Genomic DNA, 21,115 nt, shown 5'->3' with positions numbered 1-21,115 from the left:
AACTTTCCACAGCTGTTATTCTTAGCAAAACCCAGTGACACTGTAGCATTGAAGGTAAGGACAAAGCCTCCCTCATGTCCCTCTTGTGGTCTTGTGAAGGCAACAATGTGAAAAGACTCCAAGAGTCTCCTGCAAGGTGGGATGTGTCATTATCGGACTGTATCATGGATATTTATAGCACATATTTAACAATTTCCAGTGTACCCGTGGAAGGTGTGCAGATACTGAAGATACGTCCTTCCTCTCGTTCTCCTCCTCGTCGTTTATTTCTTAAAATATAGAAGAAAACATTTTTCGCCTTTATTTCCTCTGCTTTCTTTGTCACATCACATGCTGAGACAGCCGGCACCTCCTCCCCTATTCACAGACTCACGAGGCAGTGATGCTGAGACCAGTGGCCAGTCAGTACATTTACTGAATGTGTATGTGCATTGCTGGGAAGCCGTCCTTCATCACGTTTGCCTTTTTTTTTTTGACACCCGCAGTCAAAGGCCAAGCGCTAAAAGAGTGAGCAGAGAGTGAAAACAAGCGTGAGACAGAAAAAAGGGCAAAGGCGGTGCAAGATGGGGGGGAAGAACCAAGAAGAAGTCACTACAGGAGAGTGGGAACACTTATAAAAGGCCACGTGAAAGCAGCAAGCGTTACAGTACTGTGCAAAAGTGTTGAGCCACCCATCATTTCTTTATCATATGCTCCAACACCACTGACTGAAATGCAACCCCAAACTGTTACAGAGCCCCCACTATGTTTTACAGATGGCACTCATGTTATACCTCTCCTGACACACGACCCATGGTTTGAACCAAAAGTTTAAAATCTGGATCTCTTTGAAATTTTTCATCACTCCATAAGACCTGTTGTTACAGTCCAGTTCTTGTGTAATTTGGCATACCTATATGCAAAGTCTTCATATAATAGTTCTTTGGGAATTGAAACCCAAACTGTTATCTTTGGTATTTGAATTATTTGATTTGAATGATGATGGCTTTAATGATGAAAGCAGTCAGGTGCATAGACTGACCTGAAAATGAGGGAATATGTAACCAAGGTCAAAAAGAGGACTTTAAAAGACCTTCTCAAAAAACTACTGTTCAAAACAACTTGTGGTACTGTCGTTTCTACCTGTACAAAGAGTGAAGTAAGATTGCAATAAAAGCTCTGGCAGCCAATAGAAAAAGTGGAAAACTAAAAAAAAACAAAAAAAACCAACCCAAAACTCAAATAACATTCTGTCACACTGTTACTTTGTTACTAAATACAATTTTATTGTAGAACTAATGTACACAATGATTATCTGATCTGAGCATTTATGCAACATAAATTAGTGTGTGACTTTGTAAACTGGTGGCAAGGTTTGAAAAAACAAAAACAAATCAAATATCAAGCTATCACTGCTACGTTTTTCTGTACAGATCGTTAACAACACAAGAAGACACAGTTTATTTAAATTAACCAGTGCACTCTTCAATACAGGACAAAACCCCCCTATTTTTAAATAATGCAAAAAAAAAATCTCAAAAGGCACTTTAAAAATGGTAAAGCTTAAACTGTTTAACAAAAGGAATGCAACACATCTGAGGAGGAGAAATTTCCAGGTTGCTGAAGAAATAAAAAAAAAAAAAAAAAAAAAACCCTCAAAAGGAAAGACAAGGACATGAACGTGTCCTGACCTCACAGACTATAACGACTGGCTTGTAAGTGCCCGACTCTTTCAAACCCCTGAACTCCAGTCTGTGATGCAGTTTAATGTGTGCACAGTTTTGAATGATAAATCTAACATTCAAAGTATTTCAATTTTGAATGACGCTTGTGGATCGCAAAAAATAAAAAGACTTCTATAAAAAAAAACCCACCTTTCTTCAGTTCAAGTAGAGGCCAAGCGGAGTTCTCATGCACTGTTATCTTTGTTTTTTTACAGCCTTTACCATAGAAAACCCCCCACATCAATTTCAAATAGAACATTTTATTTTGCATTTGTTTGTAGTAGCAAACATGATTAATGACGACGAAACATCTTCAGCAGCTGATCGTGCTTCCCATTCACACTGGTAACAGAGATCCAGTCTGTATTATCCGTGTCTCACATATATCTGTTTTTGATGTATTCCCTGTACATCAACATGTCCTCTCTGCACAACGCCCTCACCTGGCCCTGACCGGTCATCACATGGCACTCAAATACCTCCTGGCTGTTTTTGCCCACCTGTGGAGGTAAAACTGCATAGATGCTGTCCTCTGGGAAGCAGGACACTGGCTCTCTAAGAGATAAGGAAAAGAAAAATGGGAGAGAAGCATGTGTGATTGGTGTATCACCATATACATTAACTTTAGGCAAATCACGTGGCTTAAGACAAGGCAAAAACAAGAGGTGGAAAGGAGTTTGTTTGAGCCAACAAAAGACTGTAAACTGCTGCTGAGAGGTGGAAACAACACGAGGAGGGTGAAGATGAGTGCTTTCACAGCAGTATTACTCATATTTTCCAAAAACTAGATTTTAAAGCATGTCTTACCATCTTCTGGGTGAATTATCAACTGCGTGCTTGTCAAGTCATCTATTCAGTTAGGCTTCCAACAACAGCTGAGGCCTGAGTGAGAGGCTGTTTAGACACATGGCTGCATTTCAAATGGCACCTGCCTCATGATGGGCTGTTTTCAAAGGCACAGCGGAGGCTCTCGGAAGCCTTGAGATAAATTATGAGCTGTGGAGGATGTTGTAGCCATAGAGTATATGGCTACAACCCCCCCCAAGGCTGCTGTGTAAGAATCCTTAATTACACAGACTAGTCAGTAGTGCTGAAGGTAAAAAAATATCTCTAGGCCAAGTTGAGAAAACAAATAGCATTTTTGTTTTGGGGCTTTTTATTGCAAAATGTGGAAAATGAAAACTACTGACTGATGCATTCAGTCATCATAAACTGAGAAACCGCAATCCGTTACAATTCACTGTTTATTGCCCGTAAAATAACAAATATGACCGTGACCTTTAGGCGCAATCTGGGCGAAAAGCCCCGTGATGATTACTGTGTGTAAGTTTGATTAAAATCTGCCCAATGCAGCAGGAGGAGTGATTCCTGTGGCACAGATTCATCAGAACTTTGAGTGGATTTTACACACACACACCTGAGACTTGCTGGAGAGATCTGACTCTAACAAGTCTCACTTGTTTCACAGCCTGCTACACAAAGAAACCGGTGCTGTTAGATGAGGTTAGAGGACAATATGTTTGAAAATGAACTTCACAGTTTGCAGTGTGACTTAATACGACTATAAAGAGGTGGTGCTGGTGTTCAAATAAAGTTCTTATGAGATATTGATGTTGGCAGTTTAAATATTTGCATTTAATAATGAAAAGTGAAGCAATATTGATTACTGGTATATTTTTCAGATATATTTTCCTTTTAAATTTGAGGTTGTTTTTTTTTTTTTTAAATAAATTTGCCTCTTTTATCCTCTTAAATTTGCTATTATTTCCTTGTAAAACTATCATCTTGAAAATATTATTTTAAACTTTCACTAGCCCTAATACATTGTCACATGAATAGTGCTGATATTAGTTAAACAAGCAAGAAATTTGATAAGTTGCGTGTACAGAGCTGGAAACATGGGTCACAATTTGGCTATTTTCAAACTTATTCAAACAGTATTGACAAGATTTGTGAATTTTTATTAGAAGCAGACCTTTTTTTACCCATAAAAATAATTTTTATTTCTTACTTTCTTGTTCACATAATATAAAGCAGAAGTATAATGTGTCTACAAACTCCTACAAACCATGTGAGCAACACTGAAAACATTTCAAGTAAATATGTTTGTGTTTTCAAATATTTCAAACTTCATCTTCTGGCCTGTTGAGCTTACTATTACTGTATAAACTGTTTAATGTCTGTAATTTGTACATTACATTTGCCTTATTATAAGACAACTTATTTTAGAGCATAGAAAAGCCTCAATTATACCTTCCACATGAGTCTGCTACAGTCCAAGTGATATAAATTTCATCATCAGCATGAAGGTCCATACAGATATCCACGTGCCAGCCTATTGTTTGTTTACACCACGTGGATTTGTCTGTGGAGGATTTACAGCGCACCAACGATGCATACACCTCAGGCGGCGAACTTGAAAGTAGTGTAAAAGGAATGATTACTCGGCCATTGAGCCCCCAGCTGTCCGTGTTCGAATTTGCAACGGAGTACAGTCAGGTCTTAAGGTCAAGACCTTCCAATACTGAAGACAGAAATCAAACAATCTTCCCATGAGCAACACTTGCCCCGGTGGTGCCGAAAAGTTCTTTTTAATGGGTAGAAACCTTAGAAACCAGATTCATGGTGGGCGGCCATCTGTCCTAACCAGCTGGGGTGAGAGGAGAGCAGAGGAAGAAAAGAGGGCCATTAATCTCTACACCTCACTGATGTTTCTCAACAGGAATGGGCTACAGTATTCATTTCTTTTCCATTTTTATCTCCGTCACTTGAGTCATCTTTGGCTGAGCCTGATGGATCAATAGAGGAACATAGAGGGAGGTGACACTCTAAAAGGCTTCTAACAGTGACAACACGTTTGGGGTGCTGTAACATCTTAGAATAGCACTGTTGCACAACAACAGACACACCTGTAGCACCCTGCGGGCCTGACACGAGGATGACAACAATGGCTGGATGGACTACTGAAAGGCCAGAGAGAAAGACAACGTAGATGAAAAGGTTTGATTCCCTGCTGATGGAGATTTCCTAAAAGAAAATATTGATACTTCTGCCACTTTTGTAAGATAAATTACAAATTTTCTCCTGTTCTGTAAGAAGGGATACATACAAGAAACTTTCACATTTAAAAACGGTTCACACACCAAAGACATACTAGAAACACATCAGAGGCATGTCTTTCATCATCCTTGAATTTTCCTCCTCCAAGTTGATTACATGTCCCCACTGTGTCTTTGTCAGCCTCTGTCAGTCTTCCTCTAAGTGACCATTTCTTGTCCATATCCTCTTCAGTTCCACATGACCATCAAACTTAGTCGATCCGAATGACAATCGATCTGGTTTTCTAGGAAATTACTGGCAATGATAACGAGTCGCATTCATGGTCTTCTTAGAAAACTGAAAGTGAATACCTTCCTCACCTCTCACCCATGCATTCAAACATAACAAGGGAAAGAAAACTAATTCATGAAATTTCTATCCACTTTTGCACTTTTTCATTCTGTAAAAAGGTATCATTTCTATAATGTCTGTTGAACAATACAACCGCTACCAATTCCCTCTGATGCAGTCTCTAAGCCATTTTCCCTTCAGGAACATTTGCTTAATAATCAACGTGTCTCAAAGTGTTTTTTTATTTTCCTGAAGCGAGGTTTTACTACCTTTTTTTTGCTGTTTTTTTACTACAACTGCAAGGAGCTCCCTCCACCTCCCTCCCTAATCTCACTGCAAACATCACAGTCGACAGTGACTCCTGCCTGACCTCATCTGCCAGGCTGTCCATGACCACTGCCAAGAGGGGTTCAGTGTCCTGCACCACAATTAAATATTTCATCACATGCTTCCTCATACAGTACCATAGCTCTTCTCTTGGTATCCTATAAAATCCTTTCACATGCTTTCCAAAATGACACATTACAGCTCTTTCTGATCATCTCTGTACTTCTTCATCAAAACTTCTAAATATGTAAAATTTGAAATCTCTAAACTAAACCGTGTCTTAGAGCCAACTGCGAGTTAGTATGGACTCTGCCTGCCAATCGTCACAAATTAACAAGTCATATCTCGTTTGTATAATCCATAAAAACATGATTAAAAACATCAATCTGTGATTTCTGCTTTGGGAGGCTTTGGATGCTGAACTAATGGAGATTTGTTATAGGTAAATTGTCTTACTATAAACAGAAAGACAATTTTTTAAAAGAGAAAACAGCGGCTGAAAGATGGGAATTTTCCATGTACAACATATATGAAATTGGGAAGGCGAGTGCGGGAGTTATTTATAGTTACTCTTGCCAGGACAAAAAAAATTTGTATTTACTTGATTCAAAATGAGTAAGTAATTTTAGGGGGTTGTAAAGTAATTTTAGGGGGGTTGTAAAGCTGTAGCTTTTCCACATGATTTGATTTCTTTACACACAGGAAAAAATCCAAGTGAACTGCAAGCGAACCAAAATGTATCATTACAGAATATTCAGTCTGCTTATTGGGCATATATGTCTAGGGTGCGAGCAGTAAATACAGTAAGAAGGTGCTGTGTTCTGATCTACTGCATAAAATGAAGAATTCCTGCTCATGTCACAGATGGTTGCTAATAGATACAGACCCCAGCACATCGATTGTGCTTTGTTGCATCCCAGAACACAAAGCACATGTAGCTACAGGAAGTTTTTTTTAGCTCAAACTTGCAATGTATACCTGGTAGTAGGTTTGGAAAGGGGTCAAATCAAGTTCACAGAATCACAGACTGCTCTGGAGTTCATTTGGGACCACACAGGGGCCCCCTCCTCCAAAGGGTCTTAGTGTGGTTGTTTTGGCTCGCACTTACATGCGATTACAGTGTTCAAATCAGCACAAATGGACTGCGCCAGAGTTCGATTTAAACAGACTAAAAACTGGAGGTGCGCAAGGACCATCAATAAGTTTAAATGTTCAAACAAGTTTTTTGCACTTTCACAAGAAGACAAAACCTAGCAGGTATGAATGTTGATATATAAGAAGCCATCATGTAAGAAAATCACAAGTGCATGTAGAGGAGGAATTTGTTTCTAAACTGATTTATGTGTTTGCACAGGTGTGTGTGCATGCATGCCTTACAGCTCAAAAGACAGCTCGACAAAAACATCTTGTGCGTTTCCATGGCTGCACATTGCCATCACACGTGTGGTTGAACTTTGAATCTGGCTGAGGGATAAAAAAAAAGGGGGAAAAAAAAACCAAACAAACACCATCTACGGTAAAGAGTGGACTGTCTGGGAAATAGCGTGTATGCAAAGAAGTGAAGAAACATATGACAATTAAACAGTGCGCAGCTAGAAGCCTCGACTGAGACCACTTAGTAGTGCAATCCTTCTCCCAAGGCTAGTGAAAATGTTGAGTGCTTTATAAAAGGGGTCATTTATAACTGCAAACCAAGAATACAATACCATATATTACACGTGAGCCAGGTTTATTGAGTTTGAGTACATGTGGCTTTTTTCCCCTTTTTTCTATTAATATGTTTTACTCACAGACAGATGATGTTTGCCGGGTTTATGTGTTCAGTTTTCTCCACTCTGTGCTGGCTCTCACCCAAGTGAGCAAACCTGCAGGAAAATACAAAACATAATACAGAGAATGAATGATATTTCTGCAAAATAAGCCAGTAGTGTAGGTGTGCATTGCTTACAAATGCTTCTGCCCTCTTCATCGTGAGCGGAACAATCCAAATAACCCTAATCTGTAATAGGGTCGTTATGGCTCTACCGAATGCTTTCAATTTAAGGCTTCATACTGTCTTCAGTGTTCAACTTGTCTTCTGAGATCTCTAATATTTAGATCTCACCATCATCAAATCACAAATTTCCCTGTAGGTCATTTTTCTCTCACAAAGACTCAATAATATGCAACTGCTGAGTCCCCCTCTGGCTGTTGCTTATGATTTTTAATATTAATGCATTGATTAGCAGAGCACTGGCTGCAGCCACCATCTTTGGAGCAGTTTCAACTTCAATAATGAATGCAATTTCATTCTCATTATGTGCCACTGTAGTAGGAGAATATGAACAGCATTCTTCACTGCAATTTGAATTGTGTGTGTTTTTTAAGGTTTACTCCCTTGCTTTAGTCACCCAGTATAAATGTGACTGCCATCGAAGTGCGATGAGACAGAATACAGACCTAAGTCAGTGAAGATGTTAAAATAAATAAATGTTTTGGTAACAACTAAATGTCAGGACCATTTTATTTATTGTTACGTTAACTACCTAACTTATTAGAAATTGCTCATACATTCTCGACCAATGCCACATTTCTATGTAATGCACATGCTGTATTTTAAATGTATGCATCAGTTTCAGTGTTTTGGTGTGTGTGAGACTGATTCATGATGTTTATGACATTCAAATGTTTGATTTTTCCATGTCATTCTGATCTATTCAAGCTTTTTTTGTTTTCATTTCTACATTGCATTTCTCTATCCGGTCGTTAAGTCTGACGTCACTAGCCGTGTCTGGGCCTAAACGCCGCTGCAGGTCCATATATCAAACGATCACTATGGCATTACTGAGAGTTGAAAAACTGTCTGAAGTCTTTCATCTTTAATAAAATCATCAGCGTTCTGCTGTACCAGGTGTAACAATTGAGTTTAACATCCAGGCATCCATGAAAACGGAATTTATGAAATTTAACGGAGTTAGGAGCTAGCAGGAGGTTAGCTCGCTAGCTTCTATCTAAATACAATATAGCATGTTCTGACTGCGGGGCTTTGGAAACAAATTAAAACGTACAGCTCTGTTATCACTTCCAACATAAATGAAGACAGAAAACTAAACAGCAGTGACGTTTGTAAGGTTACTGAAGTTTGGCTAGCTGGTATATAATGATGTGCTACATGACCGCTAACGACACAGCTATGTTAGCATAATATAAACAAGCTAACTTTTTTTCCACTCTATAAAAGTTAACGTGAGTGTTCTCGGTGGTCAGGAACAAATGTAATCGCATGGCAGGATGCTGTAAAAGGACCAAACTTCAGCTAGGAGAACAACTGAGATAATCCATCCACAATATGAGGTTAGTCATTCATTGCTGCATGGGCTGGGCTGTAGTTACATCCTAAGGTTTTAAAAACTGAGCTTAAATAAATGATTAGCGGTAATAAAAGCCGAGGGAGGTCAACAGTGATCACTGACTGTTTTAGGAGCTTTTTGAGATTAAATAGAAGAAAATACATAACATTAAACATGTTAACAACACAAAAGCCATATTAAACGCAGACTACTTTAGGCCCGGAAGTAGGATTCGTCACGTCATCACTTAACGACCGGATAGAAGTGCTGAAAATTAAGTTAATCTGATTGGCAGTCAAGTCAAGTAAATTGTTTTTTTTGTGCTGCAAGTAGTTTCATCTACTTGGTGACAGAGTAAAAATAGGATGCCATGGGTTGTAGCTCAGAGGTCATCTACTGATTGCAAGGTTGGTTGTTTGTGAATGTTCAATAGAAAGCATTGAAAAAAGTGCTTGTATGAATGGCTGAATGAGGCATACAGTGTAAAGTGCTATATAAAAATCATTTACCATTCAACCTCTTTGCAACTAGAAAAAAATCGGTGATTGCATTTCATTTTTTTGCTTTTGCGACTGATTGCAAGACCAACTTGCAACTTGACCAACAATCACTCAGAAACATTTTGAAAGGTTCATAAACAACTGCTGCCTGATTTATAAATGCAAACAGGTCGCCAAAATGTTGCAATTAGTCAGAGTCAGTGTGTAGGAATGAGGGCACCTCTTTGAATCAGCAGACTCAATGAGCTGCCAACTGTTGTATTTTGATTACACTGCAATATGAAAGTAAGGTTGCTGAACACTTATATCATTTCGCAATTAAACGTCCATCTTACTTTAACATTTGTATAAGAATTTCAGTTATTGGTCAAGTTTCTGTTCAATCTGAATTTCTATGTACACAAACTGTAACAGTTGCAAATTTTGCAAAGTTACCACACTGTTATATCAGAACAAGATTGTGTTTAATTCCAAACTTGACTCCATTCAATCTGATAGCAAACTGACCATCTAATTGCCAGATAAAAAGATAAAATAAAATAGTGAGGCGTGGCTAAAAACTATTGCACAGCACAGTACATGAGAGGATGAAAGCTCATGTTACATATCTTCTGATATAATAAACACATAGCATGTATGGCCCCCATTGCTTTAATGACAGCTTGGATGTGAGCTCACATAAACTCAAGAAGTTTGTCTTATCTTAAATTGAGGTTTTGCACAATGTTCCAAAAATCTTCCATTTTTTATCCAATGGGTTCCAGGTCAGGTGTCAGGTGCCCATTGGTATTTTATGGTCTTCAGCAGTTCTTGCAATGCCTTGAAGTGTGTTTGAGGTCTGCAGTCACATGGTCTTTTCCAAACTATAATGTGCACTTACTCTATAAACAGCAAAGATTCTCTTAAAAGAATAACTATCCACCATCTACAGTTCTACTTCAGTCATCCTCTTTGGATTTAGGACAGCAGTGTGAGGGGGAAAAAGCTATCAAAGCTTCATCCAATGATCATTCTGTATAAAACGTGCTGTAAGCTTCCAAAGAACAGACAGACAGTTGTGTTCAGATTCAAAGCCTGCTGATGGCTATTCACTGTGTCCTAAATCAGTGTTGGCAGCAAACAGGGAGAAAGTACAAAATGAAATAGAAAGGACTTGCAGAAAAGAGAAGGAAGGGAAAGGTGGAGAAAGAATAGTGAGGTCAGAGGCGTGATAAACCCGCCTGGTTGATGCTTGTTTTCAGGATGACCCATATCACCCTGAGGGGGTGGCTGCCTGTTCTGCCCCTGTGTCTTGAACACTGCGTTGTTCTGACTGATAATATTAAGTGCCTCATTCAGGATAAAGTAGACTTCATAGATTTTACTACTTTTATTGAGCAGCATCCGCAGGTGAAAATATCAGATTGTCCAATACTTTGACATTTGACCTGAATGTCTGTCGTTGACGCTAAAATAGTAAATTAGGAAGCTAAACCTTTTCACTTTAACATTCCAGCAGTGCCTAGTCATCTTATGACTAGAATAAAATTAGGACAGCAACCTTCTTGCAACCAGAGCTGTTGAATGGAAGACTCCGTTCACTTCAATTGACCATTTTTTCATTTTTATAGCAATGGCGGATCATGGTCATTCTGAAAGGTAGCAAGAATTGCTAGCCGTGGCATAGAGCTATAAAAGAACAGAAGTTTGAGATGCATTTCTAAAAGGTAGGAAGTTAAAAAAGAAAAACTATTTGAAGGCCATATGACCCATGTGACGACCCCAAACCCTTCAATCGGGCACTGATTGTAGTATCAGTAACTAAAGTTTGAGGGTTTGAATCATGATTTTATGATTAAACACGTCCCCTAATGGGACACAATCTGTCTCCAAACAATCACAGCCCAGCTTAACTGACTGCAGTCGCTCTCAGATTATCAAAGATTTGCAAATAATTGTTGTTTAATATATACACACAGATTATCACCATGGTACAACCCATCTGAGGTAGTATGTGCTGATGTTGACTACTAGTCTCTTTGCAATGTGGGAACTGACTCAACTGCTTATATTCCTAAATGAAAGCAGGGCTGCCGAGCACTTAAGTCTTTTTACAGTTAAATCGCCATCCTACAGCAACTACATCACTATTTGTTGAGGAATTCAGTAACTCGCAGACTGCAGATGCAAACATGACCCCTTTCACTTGCAAACTGATAGCAGAATGACAGAATAGTCTCTCTGTCTTATTGGCATTTTATTGCTGTCTTGATGCACCAAAACTTTGAAGAAAAAAAAACATTTCAGAGGCAAAGAGACTCCAAATAGCAATAATTGTATCTCCAACCACAGTTTTTCTTAGTGTGACTGAAGCATTAATGGACTAATGGAAACATTTTCATTTCAATACGCAGTCCAGATTTGCAGCTCAATCTTTTAATATAAACATTAGCCTCCTAAGACCTGAACTCTTTCACAGCATGCATTTTAAATTTTTCTTGGCCATTTGAGTTGATTGGGACCTGATGAATGTAAAAACAAAGAATTACCAGATTTTTTTTAACCTAATTTTTGTTTCTGAGACAAATGAGATCCACGTATGGTTTTAACAGTGGCAGTATAATGTCCTCGTAAGTGGATATCAGGCCCTTGTAGAGAAAAATTAACTATTTTCGTCTAGACATCCCAAAATGTGATGTCCACACATGTGGACGCCAGGTCCTGGGAGGTTAAATGAAATTAACAGGTGGGCAGTAAACATTAGTGCCACAAAAATCAATTCACCCCCTCCCAAAAAAAATCTGAAATGTGGTCACAATTTCTTTCTTGAGAAACTGCAAGACAATTAATTTTGGCTTACTAGCTATGTGCAAAAGTTTTATTATAAATATTATTTCTAATATTTATCTTATAAATATACAATTTCTTTGGAAGTCACATATTTTGACCACCAAAATTGAATCTGTTCCCCTCAACTCTAAGTGACAATGTAATGTAATTTTCTCCTTGTATTCCTGTCATGTCCAGTTTACAAGACTGGCACTTCACAATAATATTCCTGACGCAATCTTTCCAGTTCGACGACACCACTACACTACAGTCCAAAAGGACACACTTGTTCAGTGTGAAAAAGTGCATTCTCATCAGCTCCAAATACTCAGCGCCTTGATGCACCTGCAGTGGGAGTATTTGGATGTGTGCTGGTGCCTTTGTCTTATTTTCATTTGCGTTGTTTTTTTGTTTTCACTGTCATTACGAGGTTAGGTTCAGGCAATGAGGATGTAAAGTTTTTCACTGGGAGTGACGGGATGGACGAGATCAGATATGAGTACGTCAGAGAGACAGTTCAGGTTGAGCAGTTTGGTAACAAAATTAGAGAGAAAAGGCTGAGATGGTCAGACATGTGCAGAGGAGGGATAGCAGATATAGTGTACAAAGGATGTTGAAGATGGAGCTGCCAAGCGGTAGAAAAAGAGGAAAACCTCAGATGTTGCAAAAGAGGACACACAGAGGGTGTGACAGAGGAGGATGCTAGAGATGGGGTGAGGATAAAGGAAGATGATCCACTGTGGCAACCGCTAAAGGAAGCAGTCAAAAGAAGGAAGAGGTGATTAAGTTCAGGCAACGAAGCTATTTTGTATAGCAAAAGGTCTTTGAGTGGGAAAAATAAAGATTACCCAGTTTGCTTAAATGTTATGTCAACAGATTCTTTGATGGATGGATGGCCATCTTTAAATTTAAAGTAATATTGCTGAGATTGCGTGAGTGAAATTGTGGGCCAGTATCTGTGATATGATGACTACTGAATATATGTTATTACATATTGTTATAGTTTTCATCCCTTGTATGTAATTAGTAGCTCAGATTTACCTTTGGTAAACGAGTAGGTCATCTTCAGAGGGAAACTCAGCCAGATTGAGTCCATAAGGCTCCTTTGCCATGTGCTGCTGATAAACCTCCTGAAAATGTGAAGAGAGACACAAAAACATACTTACGCATGTGGACAAGATAGAAAAAATATTTAAAAAACAGTTTTCATAAATGTTTAATCATGGCTTTTAAATGACCGCAAAAAAAAAAAAAAAAAAAAAAGTAAGCTAGTCGACTTATAACTATAAAACCATACAGACAAGGTCATCAGGTTCAGCTGCTTCTCCCCAACAGATTCAGTAATTAGGATGGCGCAAGGAGGTTAATCTTAGCAACTTCAAAAGTAATTTAATTGTTGGTGTCTGGTAAGGTGCTTTCATGTTCTTTCGTGCTTAGGGACATGCCCTCCTGGGGATCTGTCACACAGTGTTCAGTGTCTGTTGGGATATAATAATCATAATAAACAGGAGATCATAATAAAAAGGTCAAACTGGTTCAAGCTGACTGATCGGAATAGAATTAAACTGTGAGGCAACGGGGCATTTCAAATGTGACACTTCATTAAAAAAAAACTCAACAGAAACTTTAATTTAGAGAGAACTGTAATCCTTAAAATACAATTATAAACACTCATCATTAATTTATTGTAGTCTGTAGTCTTTTCTTTACAATATAACACATATTAAGATTATCATTGCTATCAAGTGGGGCTGTGTAAATATAAAAACAATAAAATTGTAACAGAGTACCCTCCATTAACAGGCAATGCTCGAGCTAATTTATTTTATTGAAGAAATTGAAAATTGCCAAAGGAATCAAAAGGAAGGTGAAACAGCTGAAATGGTAGATGCTGCAGAATTGTGCAACACGTTTTAATCTTGATAAATAAATGATTAAAAAGTGGAAAACACAAAACATATCCTGTAAAACATCTTTGTTCTCAAAATTTGAGTTCCAATCCAACATCTGCTAGTTTTAGACCAGATTAACATGTCAATATTTTAACAAGATTTAGCAGATATATCTGTATAACCTTCCTGATTATTCAAAATGTCCTATAAAAAAGCATTTTCTAGGCAAAATATGATTTGTGGGGGTGTTTTGTTACATTTTACTCTGCCTATAGTCTCTACGGAAAAGGTAAAAGCCTGTTATGTAACAGCATATACAGGATTTGCATGAACGCAGTCCGTTCTCTCACTTTTCTGACATTGCAGTAATATGTGCAACATAAAGCTTTCAATTTTCCCAGTAACTGTATTGATCTGAGCTGCAGGGAGGGGAGAATTACGCAGGGTGTTACCAGAACCATGTCCAGGAAAACAGCAGCTGTGAACACACACAAGATCACAATAATACACAGAGCCCTGTTCAAAGACTACACGGGGATTCGCAAAACACTAACCGCACCATACACACCTACGTGCAGCACACAGGCGAGGGTGTTGTGCAGGCGCATATCTGCTTGTACAGCAACACACAGCAAATCTACCGAGCACATGCACGCTCAAATCGAGGTGGAATACCAAATGAGCATGTGTAATTACATGGTAAACGTAGTAATGATCCGATGTTTAAATATTTCAACAGTTGTGTGTTGTGCTGGCACCCTGGCAATCCATTCTCGGGGACAGGCTTGCAGGCAGCGACACGAGATGCACGAGAGTGACTGTGTGCGCCCAACACGTGAGCAAGCTGTCCGGCCCAAAATATTCATGACCAGCTCATTGCTCATGGCCACGAGAAGACAGGCAGGAAACCCAAGGAAAATACATCATAAATCAGGAGGAGAAATAGATGGATGGAGAAAGAGGGAGTGCCTCTGCTTTCAACTCTGAAGACCAAATGCCTTCAAGATATTTCTCCTTCTCGGTGCCACTGCCCAGATAAATCAAGCAAAGGTGCTTTTTCTTTTTGTTGTTAGAACAATGTTGTAGATTCAAAGCTTTGTGCTGCACAAATAGGACAATTACATGAAAAAATGTAATGAGACTACCGATGAGACCTCAAGGACAGCTGGGACTTTCTACAAGAGCAGTCTAAGGTGCCAAGACCTTTAGTGAATTATAAAACAGGAGTAAGCCCAGGCTGAGAATAATGTGAAGATTTCCTAAATCAATAACTAATCTAAATGGCACCTAAAAGGTGGTGGATTAGCCAATTGGTTATGAACGGATGTATTGTAATTGGCTGGACCAATTACAATACATCCGTATTGAGGGGAAAAGGAACGCGATTAGTCCCGTACTTCAGCTAGAATGAAAAAAAGACACAAAGCTGGAGTTATTCTGTCTTTACGCTGTCAGCTGCCTCTTCTCCCCTCATTCTCTCTCCCTCCCTCCCTCCCTCTCCTGTTGCTACTTCAATCATGAAACTGATCAATGATCAGCTGATCGTCTCTCTTGTTTGTTTATCTCCCACTTTGCGCCAGAAACAGGAAACCAGCGGATGTTGCGCTAAACAACAACAGCAGCACGTTCAAGCTTGATAAGCTGTTGTTATAATTTATTTTAAATTAATTTCTAGTATCAGCTGATGTTTGCTGGAGCCACAGCTGTAAAAGCTGCTGCTCATGATATCGGTTTGGAAACATGAAGGTGATACAAATCATACATATATATATACCAACAAGACAGTGTACATCACTGTCACAACAGCGTTTGTTTTAGTTTTGTCTTTTTTTCATGTCATGTCATGATGACTGTGAGCAGCTTCGGTAGCAAAGGCAATATAATAACTCTGAAACCAACAGTTTACACATCACTGGGGGCTCCTTCATGCATGACAAAGGTAATTTCTTAGAAACTGAGACATTTTAAGAGGATGTAGTTATCTGGTGCATCAGTCCTGTTGACACACTGACCTACTCTACCTGTGCTCATTAATGTGCTTCTTGGTCTCACTGTGCTTATAGGGAATCTGGGTCAAAACGTGCATCCAGTCCCCCCGGGACATGAAACAGATACCAATATAGACAGGACATGACAAAGGTTCGTTACTAATATCTACACACATACGCAGATTTTACTGCATTTGATGAACTATACAGTGATGTGTCTGTTTAGAAAGTAGCAAAAGCATTTATCAGAATCGCATATTGAGAATTTTTTTCAATGAAAATATTCCTTTTAGGCCTAAAAAGGTCTTACATGCAATCTACAGCTCTGCCTAATTTGGTATGCATGGATCTTGCCCAGTGTCAGCCAGGAGAGGCTGTAGCTGCCATCAGTCTTAGTTGGATACATGGTTAAGAAAATGAATGGATGAATGCATCTCTAAGAATATCCACTGCAAGCTCTACTCACTCTCAAATTCTCTTGCTACATGGTAGGACGACGCAGTACTTACAGTGGGGCAAAAAAGTATTTAGTCAGCCACCGATTGTGCAAGTTCCCCCACCTAAAATGATGACAGAGGTCAGTAATTTGCACCAGAGGTACACTTCAACTGTGAGAGACAGAATGTGAAAAAAAAAAAAAATCCATGAATTCACATGGTAGGATTTGTAAAGAATTTATTCGTAAATTAGGGTGGAATATAAGTATTTGGTCACCTCAAACAAGGAAAATCTCTGGCTCTCACAGACCTGTAACGTCTTCTGTAAGAAGCTTTTCTGTTCCCCACTCGTTACCTGTATGAATGGCACCTGTTTGAACTCATCATCTGTGTAAAAGACACCTGTCCACAGCCTCAAACAGTCAGACTCCAAACTCCGCCATGGCCAAGACCAAAGAGCTTTCGAAGGACACCAGGAAAAGTATTGTAGACCTGCACCAGACTGGGAAGAGTGAATCTACAATAGGCAAGCAGCTTGGTGTGAAAAAATCAACTGTGGGAGCAATCATCAGAAAATGGAAGACATACTGATAATCTCCCTCGATCTGGGGCTCCACGCAAGATCTCATCCCGTGGGGTCAAAATGATCATGAGAACGGTGAGCAAAGATCCCAGAACCACACGGGGGGACCTGGTGAATGACCTGCAGAGAGCTGGGACCAAAGTAACAAAGGTCACCATCAGTAACACACTACAACGGCAGGGAATCAAATCCCGCAGTGCCAGACGTGTTCCGCTGCTGAAGCCAGTGCATGTCCAGGCCCGTCTGAAGTTTGCCAGAGAGCACATGGATGATACAGCAGAGGATTGGGAGAATGTCATGTGGTCAGATGAAACCAAAGTAGAACTTTTTGGTATCAACTCAAATCGTCGTGTTTGGAGGAAGAAGAATACTGAGTTGCATCCCAAGAACACCATACCTACTGTGAAGCATGGGGGTGGAAACATCATGCTATGGGGCTGTTTTTCTGCCAAGGGGACAGGACGACTGATCCGTGTTAAGGACAGAATGAATGGGGCCATGTATTGTGAGATTTTGAGCCAAAACCTCCTTCCATCAGTGAGAACTTTGAAGATGAAACGAGGCTGGGTCTTCCAACATGACAATGATCCAAAACACACCGCCCGGGCAACAAAGGAGTGGCTCCGTAAGAAGCATTTGAAAGTCCTGGAGTGGTCTAGCCAGTCTCCAGACCTCAACCCCATAGAAAATCTGTGGCGGGAGTTGAAAGTCCGTGTTGCTCGGCGACAGCCCCAAAACATCACTGCTCTCGAGAAGATCTGCATGGAGGAATGGGCCAAAATACCAGCTACTGTGTGTGCAAACCTGGTAAAGACCTATAGTAAACGTTTGACCTCTGTTATTGCCAACAAAGGTTATGTTACAAAGTATTGGGTTGTATTTTTGTTATTGACCAAATACTTATTTTCCACCCTGATTTACGAATAAATTCTTTACAAATCCTACCATGTGGATTCATGGATTTTTTTTTCACATTCTGTCTCTCACAGTTGAAGTGTACCTCTGGTGCAAATTACTGACCTCTGTCATCATTTTAGGTGGGGGAACTTGCACAATCGGTGGCTGACTAAATACTTTTTTGCCCCACTGTATCTGCAAGTGATTAATGTCCTTAAATTCATCAATGCTGTGGTCACACTAAGGAACAGTGGTTAGAGACGTCAGCACGACCACAGCTATTGCGACTGTGTGCACTGAATTTGGAGTTTCATCGACTTTGAAATGTTTTTTTCACTGACGGGGACCAGTCACTGAAACAGCCACAACTACCGTCTTCTCATAGATTTGAAAAGAGAAGAGAAATGCCTCCACAAATAATAATGCAGTTGCTTGATATAGGAATAAAACTAGAACACAACCTGTTGGCAACCAGCCGAGTCGAGTTCCATATTGCAAAGAGATGCGTTGAGCAGACGAGTTGCAATTGTGTTGTCTTTGTGTTTACAAATTCAAATCATTTTCAAACTGTTACCAATTTGCCTGAGAGTGATTGCAGTAAAACGAGTACTGACTGTCATGATATTGATATGGTAACGGTAAAGAGAGTAATTGATGGTATTGTAAAACCACTACAATATATTTTTAATTTGTCTTTCCAGGAAGGGGTTTTTCCACAAAAAATGAAAGTTGCAAAAATTATTCCTATTTATAAATCAGGTGAAAAGCATTGTTTTACAAATTATAGACCAGTGTCAGTACTCTCCCAGTTTTCTAAGATACTGGAAAAACTATTTCTAAAAAGATTTGATAGCTTTGTGGCTAAACATGATTTGTTGGCAAATTGCCAGTATGGGTTTAGAAATAATAGATCAACAGTTTTGGCATTGATGGATTTAATGGAAGAAATAACAGCATGTATGGATAACAAGAAGTACGCACTTGGAGTCTTTCTAGATCTAAAAAAAAGCATTTGATACTGTTGACCACGAAATTCTAAAAATCAAACTGGAAAAATATGGGTTCAGGGGTGTGGTACTGGATTGGATAAACAGCTATGTGATGAATCGACAGCAATATGTACAAATAAATGAGTTTAAATCTAAATTGATGGATATTGAATGTGGAGTACCTCAAGGATCAGTATTAGGTCCGAAAATGTTTATTACGTATATAAATGATATTTGTAAAGTATCGAAGATACTAAAGTTTGTAATTTTTGCAGATGATACCAATATACTTTGTTCAGGTGCGGAATTTCAACAGGTTTTGGAGGTGATCACACAGGAGTTAAAGATATTAAAGAAGTGGTTTGATAGAAACAAATTGTCCTTAAATTTAAATAAAACAAAATTTATGTTATTCGGAAACTATAAGAAAAACATTAACATTGAAATTTGTGTCGATATAATATATATCTAGAAAGGGTTAATGCCATAAAATTTCTTGGTGTGATCATTGATCAAAAGGCCTGTTGGAAATCACACATCACTTATGTGAGGGGAAAGTTAGCACGGGGCATTGCTGTCTTGGGGAAAGTAAAAAAATTTCTGGATAGGAAAATATTGTATATGTTATATTGTGCTTTGCTATTACCATACATGAGTTATTGTGTAGAGGTTTGGGGAAATACATATAAAAGTAATATTCAGACTATAATCATAATGCAGAAAAGGGCCATTAGACTAATAAATCAGGAGGGGTATAGGGCTCACACAAATGCACTCTTTATTAGGACGCAAGCTATAAAATTCCAGGATCTGGTGAAGTTTAAAACAGTGCAAATAATATATAAGGTAAGGAAAGGGATGCTCCCAATCAAAATAAGTAAATGGTTCTTAGAAAGAGAAGGGAGGTATAATTTTAGAGGGAAGTGGAATTTAAAATTACAAAGAGTAAGAACAACATTGAAAAGGATGTCTATTTCAATAGCGGGAGTTAAATTCTGGAATGAGTTAAAAGAAGAAATAAAGGTCAGTAGTGATATAAACCAGTTTAAAATAAAACTCAAAAAAGAAATATTAAATAAGTATAAGAATGAAGAAAATGCAATTAACCCAAGACAGCAGTCAAACTCATGTTTATTTTCTTCTGCAAATTAGCAAATCTAAATATAGTTTTAGTTGAACATGTGAAAATATTTTTTTGAGATGTTATGTTCTAAGTTGAAGGTATTGTATACGTTTTTGTGGTTCAAATTTAGATGATGAGGATGTAAACCTGAGGGGGTAGGGCTAAATAAGTATATACTTCTGCCTACTCCTTTTCAAACAACTGTATGGAATGATTTTATGAAATGTTGGTGAATGTATATGTTTGAAATAAAAAAAGAACTGAACTGAAACTGAGTCAGACTGACTTTTTGGAGACAGGTAGCCTCCCACCAGGTGACCCATGAAATCCATTTACAATCAAAAGTGCAACATACTCAACCTCTTGTTACTAGCCGGTTGCCACAACTACTTGCAGGCAAAAGAATTCAGTGCAATCATTGGGTAAACAAATTCTTCCTCACTGCCTCTCGTATTTTATTTTTTTTAACTCTAGTGTGATTTTAGGCTTTTAATGTGAGTGTTAGGGAGTTTCAAAGCTGATTTGGACCATAAAATCTACCTTGGCAAGAAACCAAAAAAGAGAACCGAATCAGTCATCAAAAAATTAAGGCAAGCCGGAAACCCGCTGGTGACCTCTCATCACCTGATGTTCTAAAAGCAGCCAAAAATCCCGAAGCACATGCCCCACATTCTCACCCAAAGGGACCATCAAGGACATCAAAAAGGTTTACACGCTATCACAATACACGTGCACAGAACCAGAAAAACCAAAATAACAACAAATGGAATTATGCAGGATTGATTTGTTTCCTTTGACAAGCAGAGTAGTAGCAGCAGTAGATTTGTAAGCAATAATACAAGAGAGGAAACTGTGCAACTATCTCAATTCATTTCTTCAATGCGTTAGAAGAAACAAACACTATTTAGAGCCTCAGCTCTATCACTGACACCGATTAAGGTGACGTCTGCTCTTCCGTCTGACGTAAACCAAAACAAAGAACTAATTTCTTCTGGGAGACTTAAGGGAGGTGGGCGAGAGAGAACACAACCAGGGTGACATACTCATACTGGAACGCAACATTCATTTGAGGCCTAAAATATAAGCAGTTAGCAACCCAGCATAAACTGAGAAGTGCTGGGAGGTCTTTAGACAACATAACATATCCTT

The 21,115-nt window shown here is 38.8% G+C and overlaps 1 protein-coding gene across 2 annotated transcripts in view; it reads right to left on the bottom strand.

Moving 5' to 3' along the window:
- Positions 1-1,244: 1,244 nt before the first annotated feature.
- fig4a (FIG4 phosphoinositide 5-phosphatase a) overlaps positions 1,245-21,115 on the bottom strand; it is a 56,338-nt gene continuing 36,467 nt past the window's right edge. Inside the window, exons 22-24 of one of the 2 annotated variants that reach the window (XM_004541765.4) lie at positions 13,099-13,187; positions 7,211-7,285; positions 1,245-2,258 (exon numbers count right to left, since the gene is read on the bottom strand). In XM_004541765.4, the coding sequence (XP_004541822.2) occupies positions 2,081-2,258; positions 7,211-7,285; positions 13,099-13,187 (342 nt within the window). In that variant the 3' untranslated portion in view covers positions 1,245-2,080. The other variant, XM_004541766.5, reaches the window with a different exon arrangement.

This window comes from Maylandia zebra, linkage group LG15 (assembly GCF_041146795.1).
Source record: "Maylandia zebra isolate NMK-2024a linkage group LG15, Mzebra_GT3a, whole genome shotgun sequence".
Lineage (NCBI taxonomy): Eukaryota > Metazoa > Chordata > Actinopteri > Cichliformes > Cichlidae > Maylandia > Maylandia zebra.
Note: the sequence above shows the minus strand (reverse complement) of the source record. Positions and strands in the feature narration are given on the sequence as shown.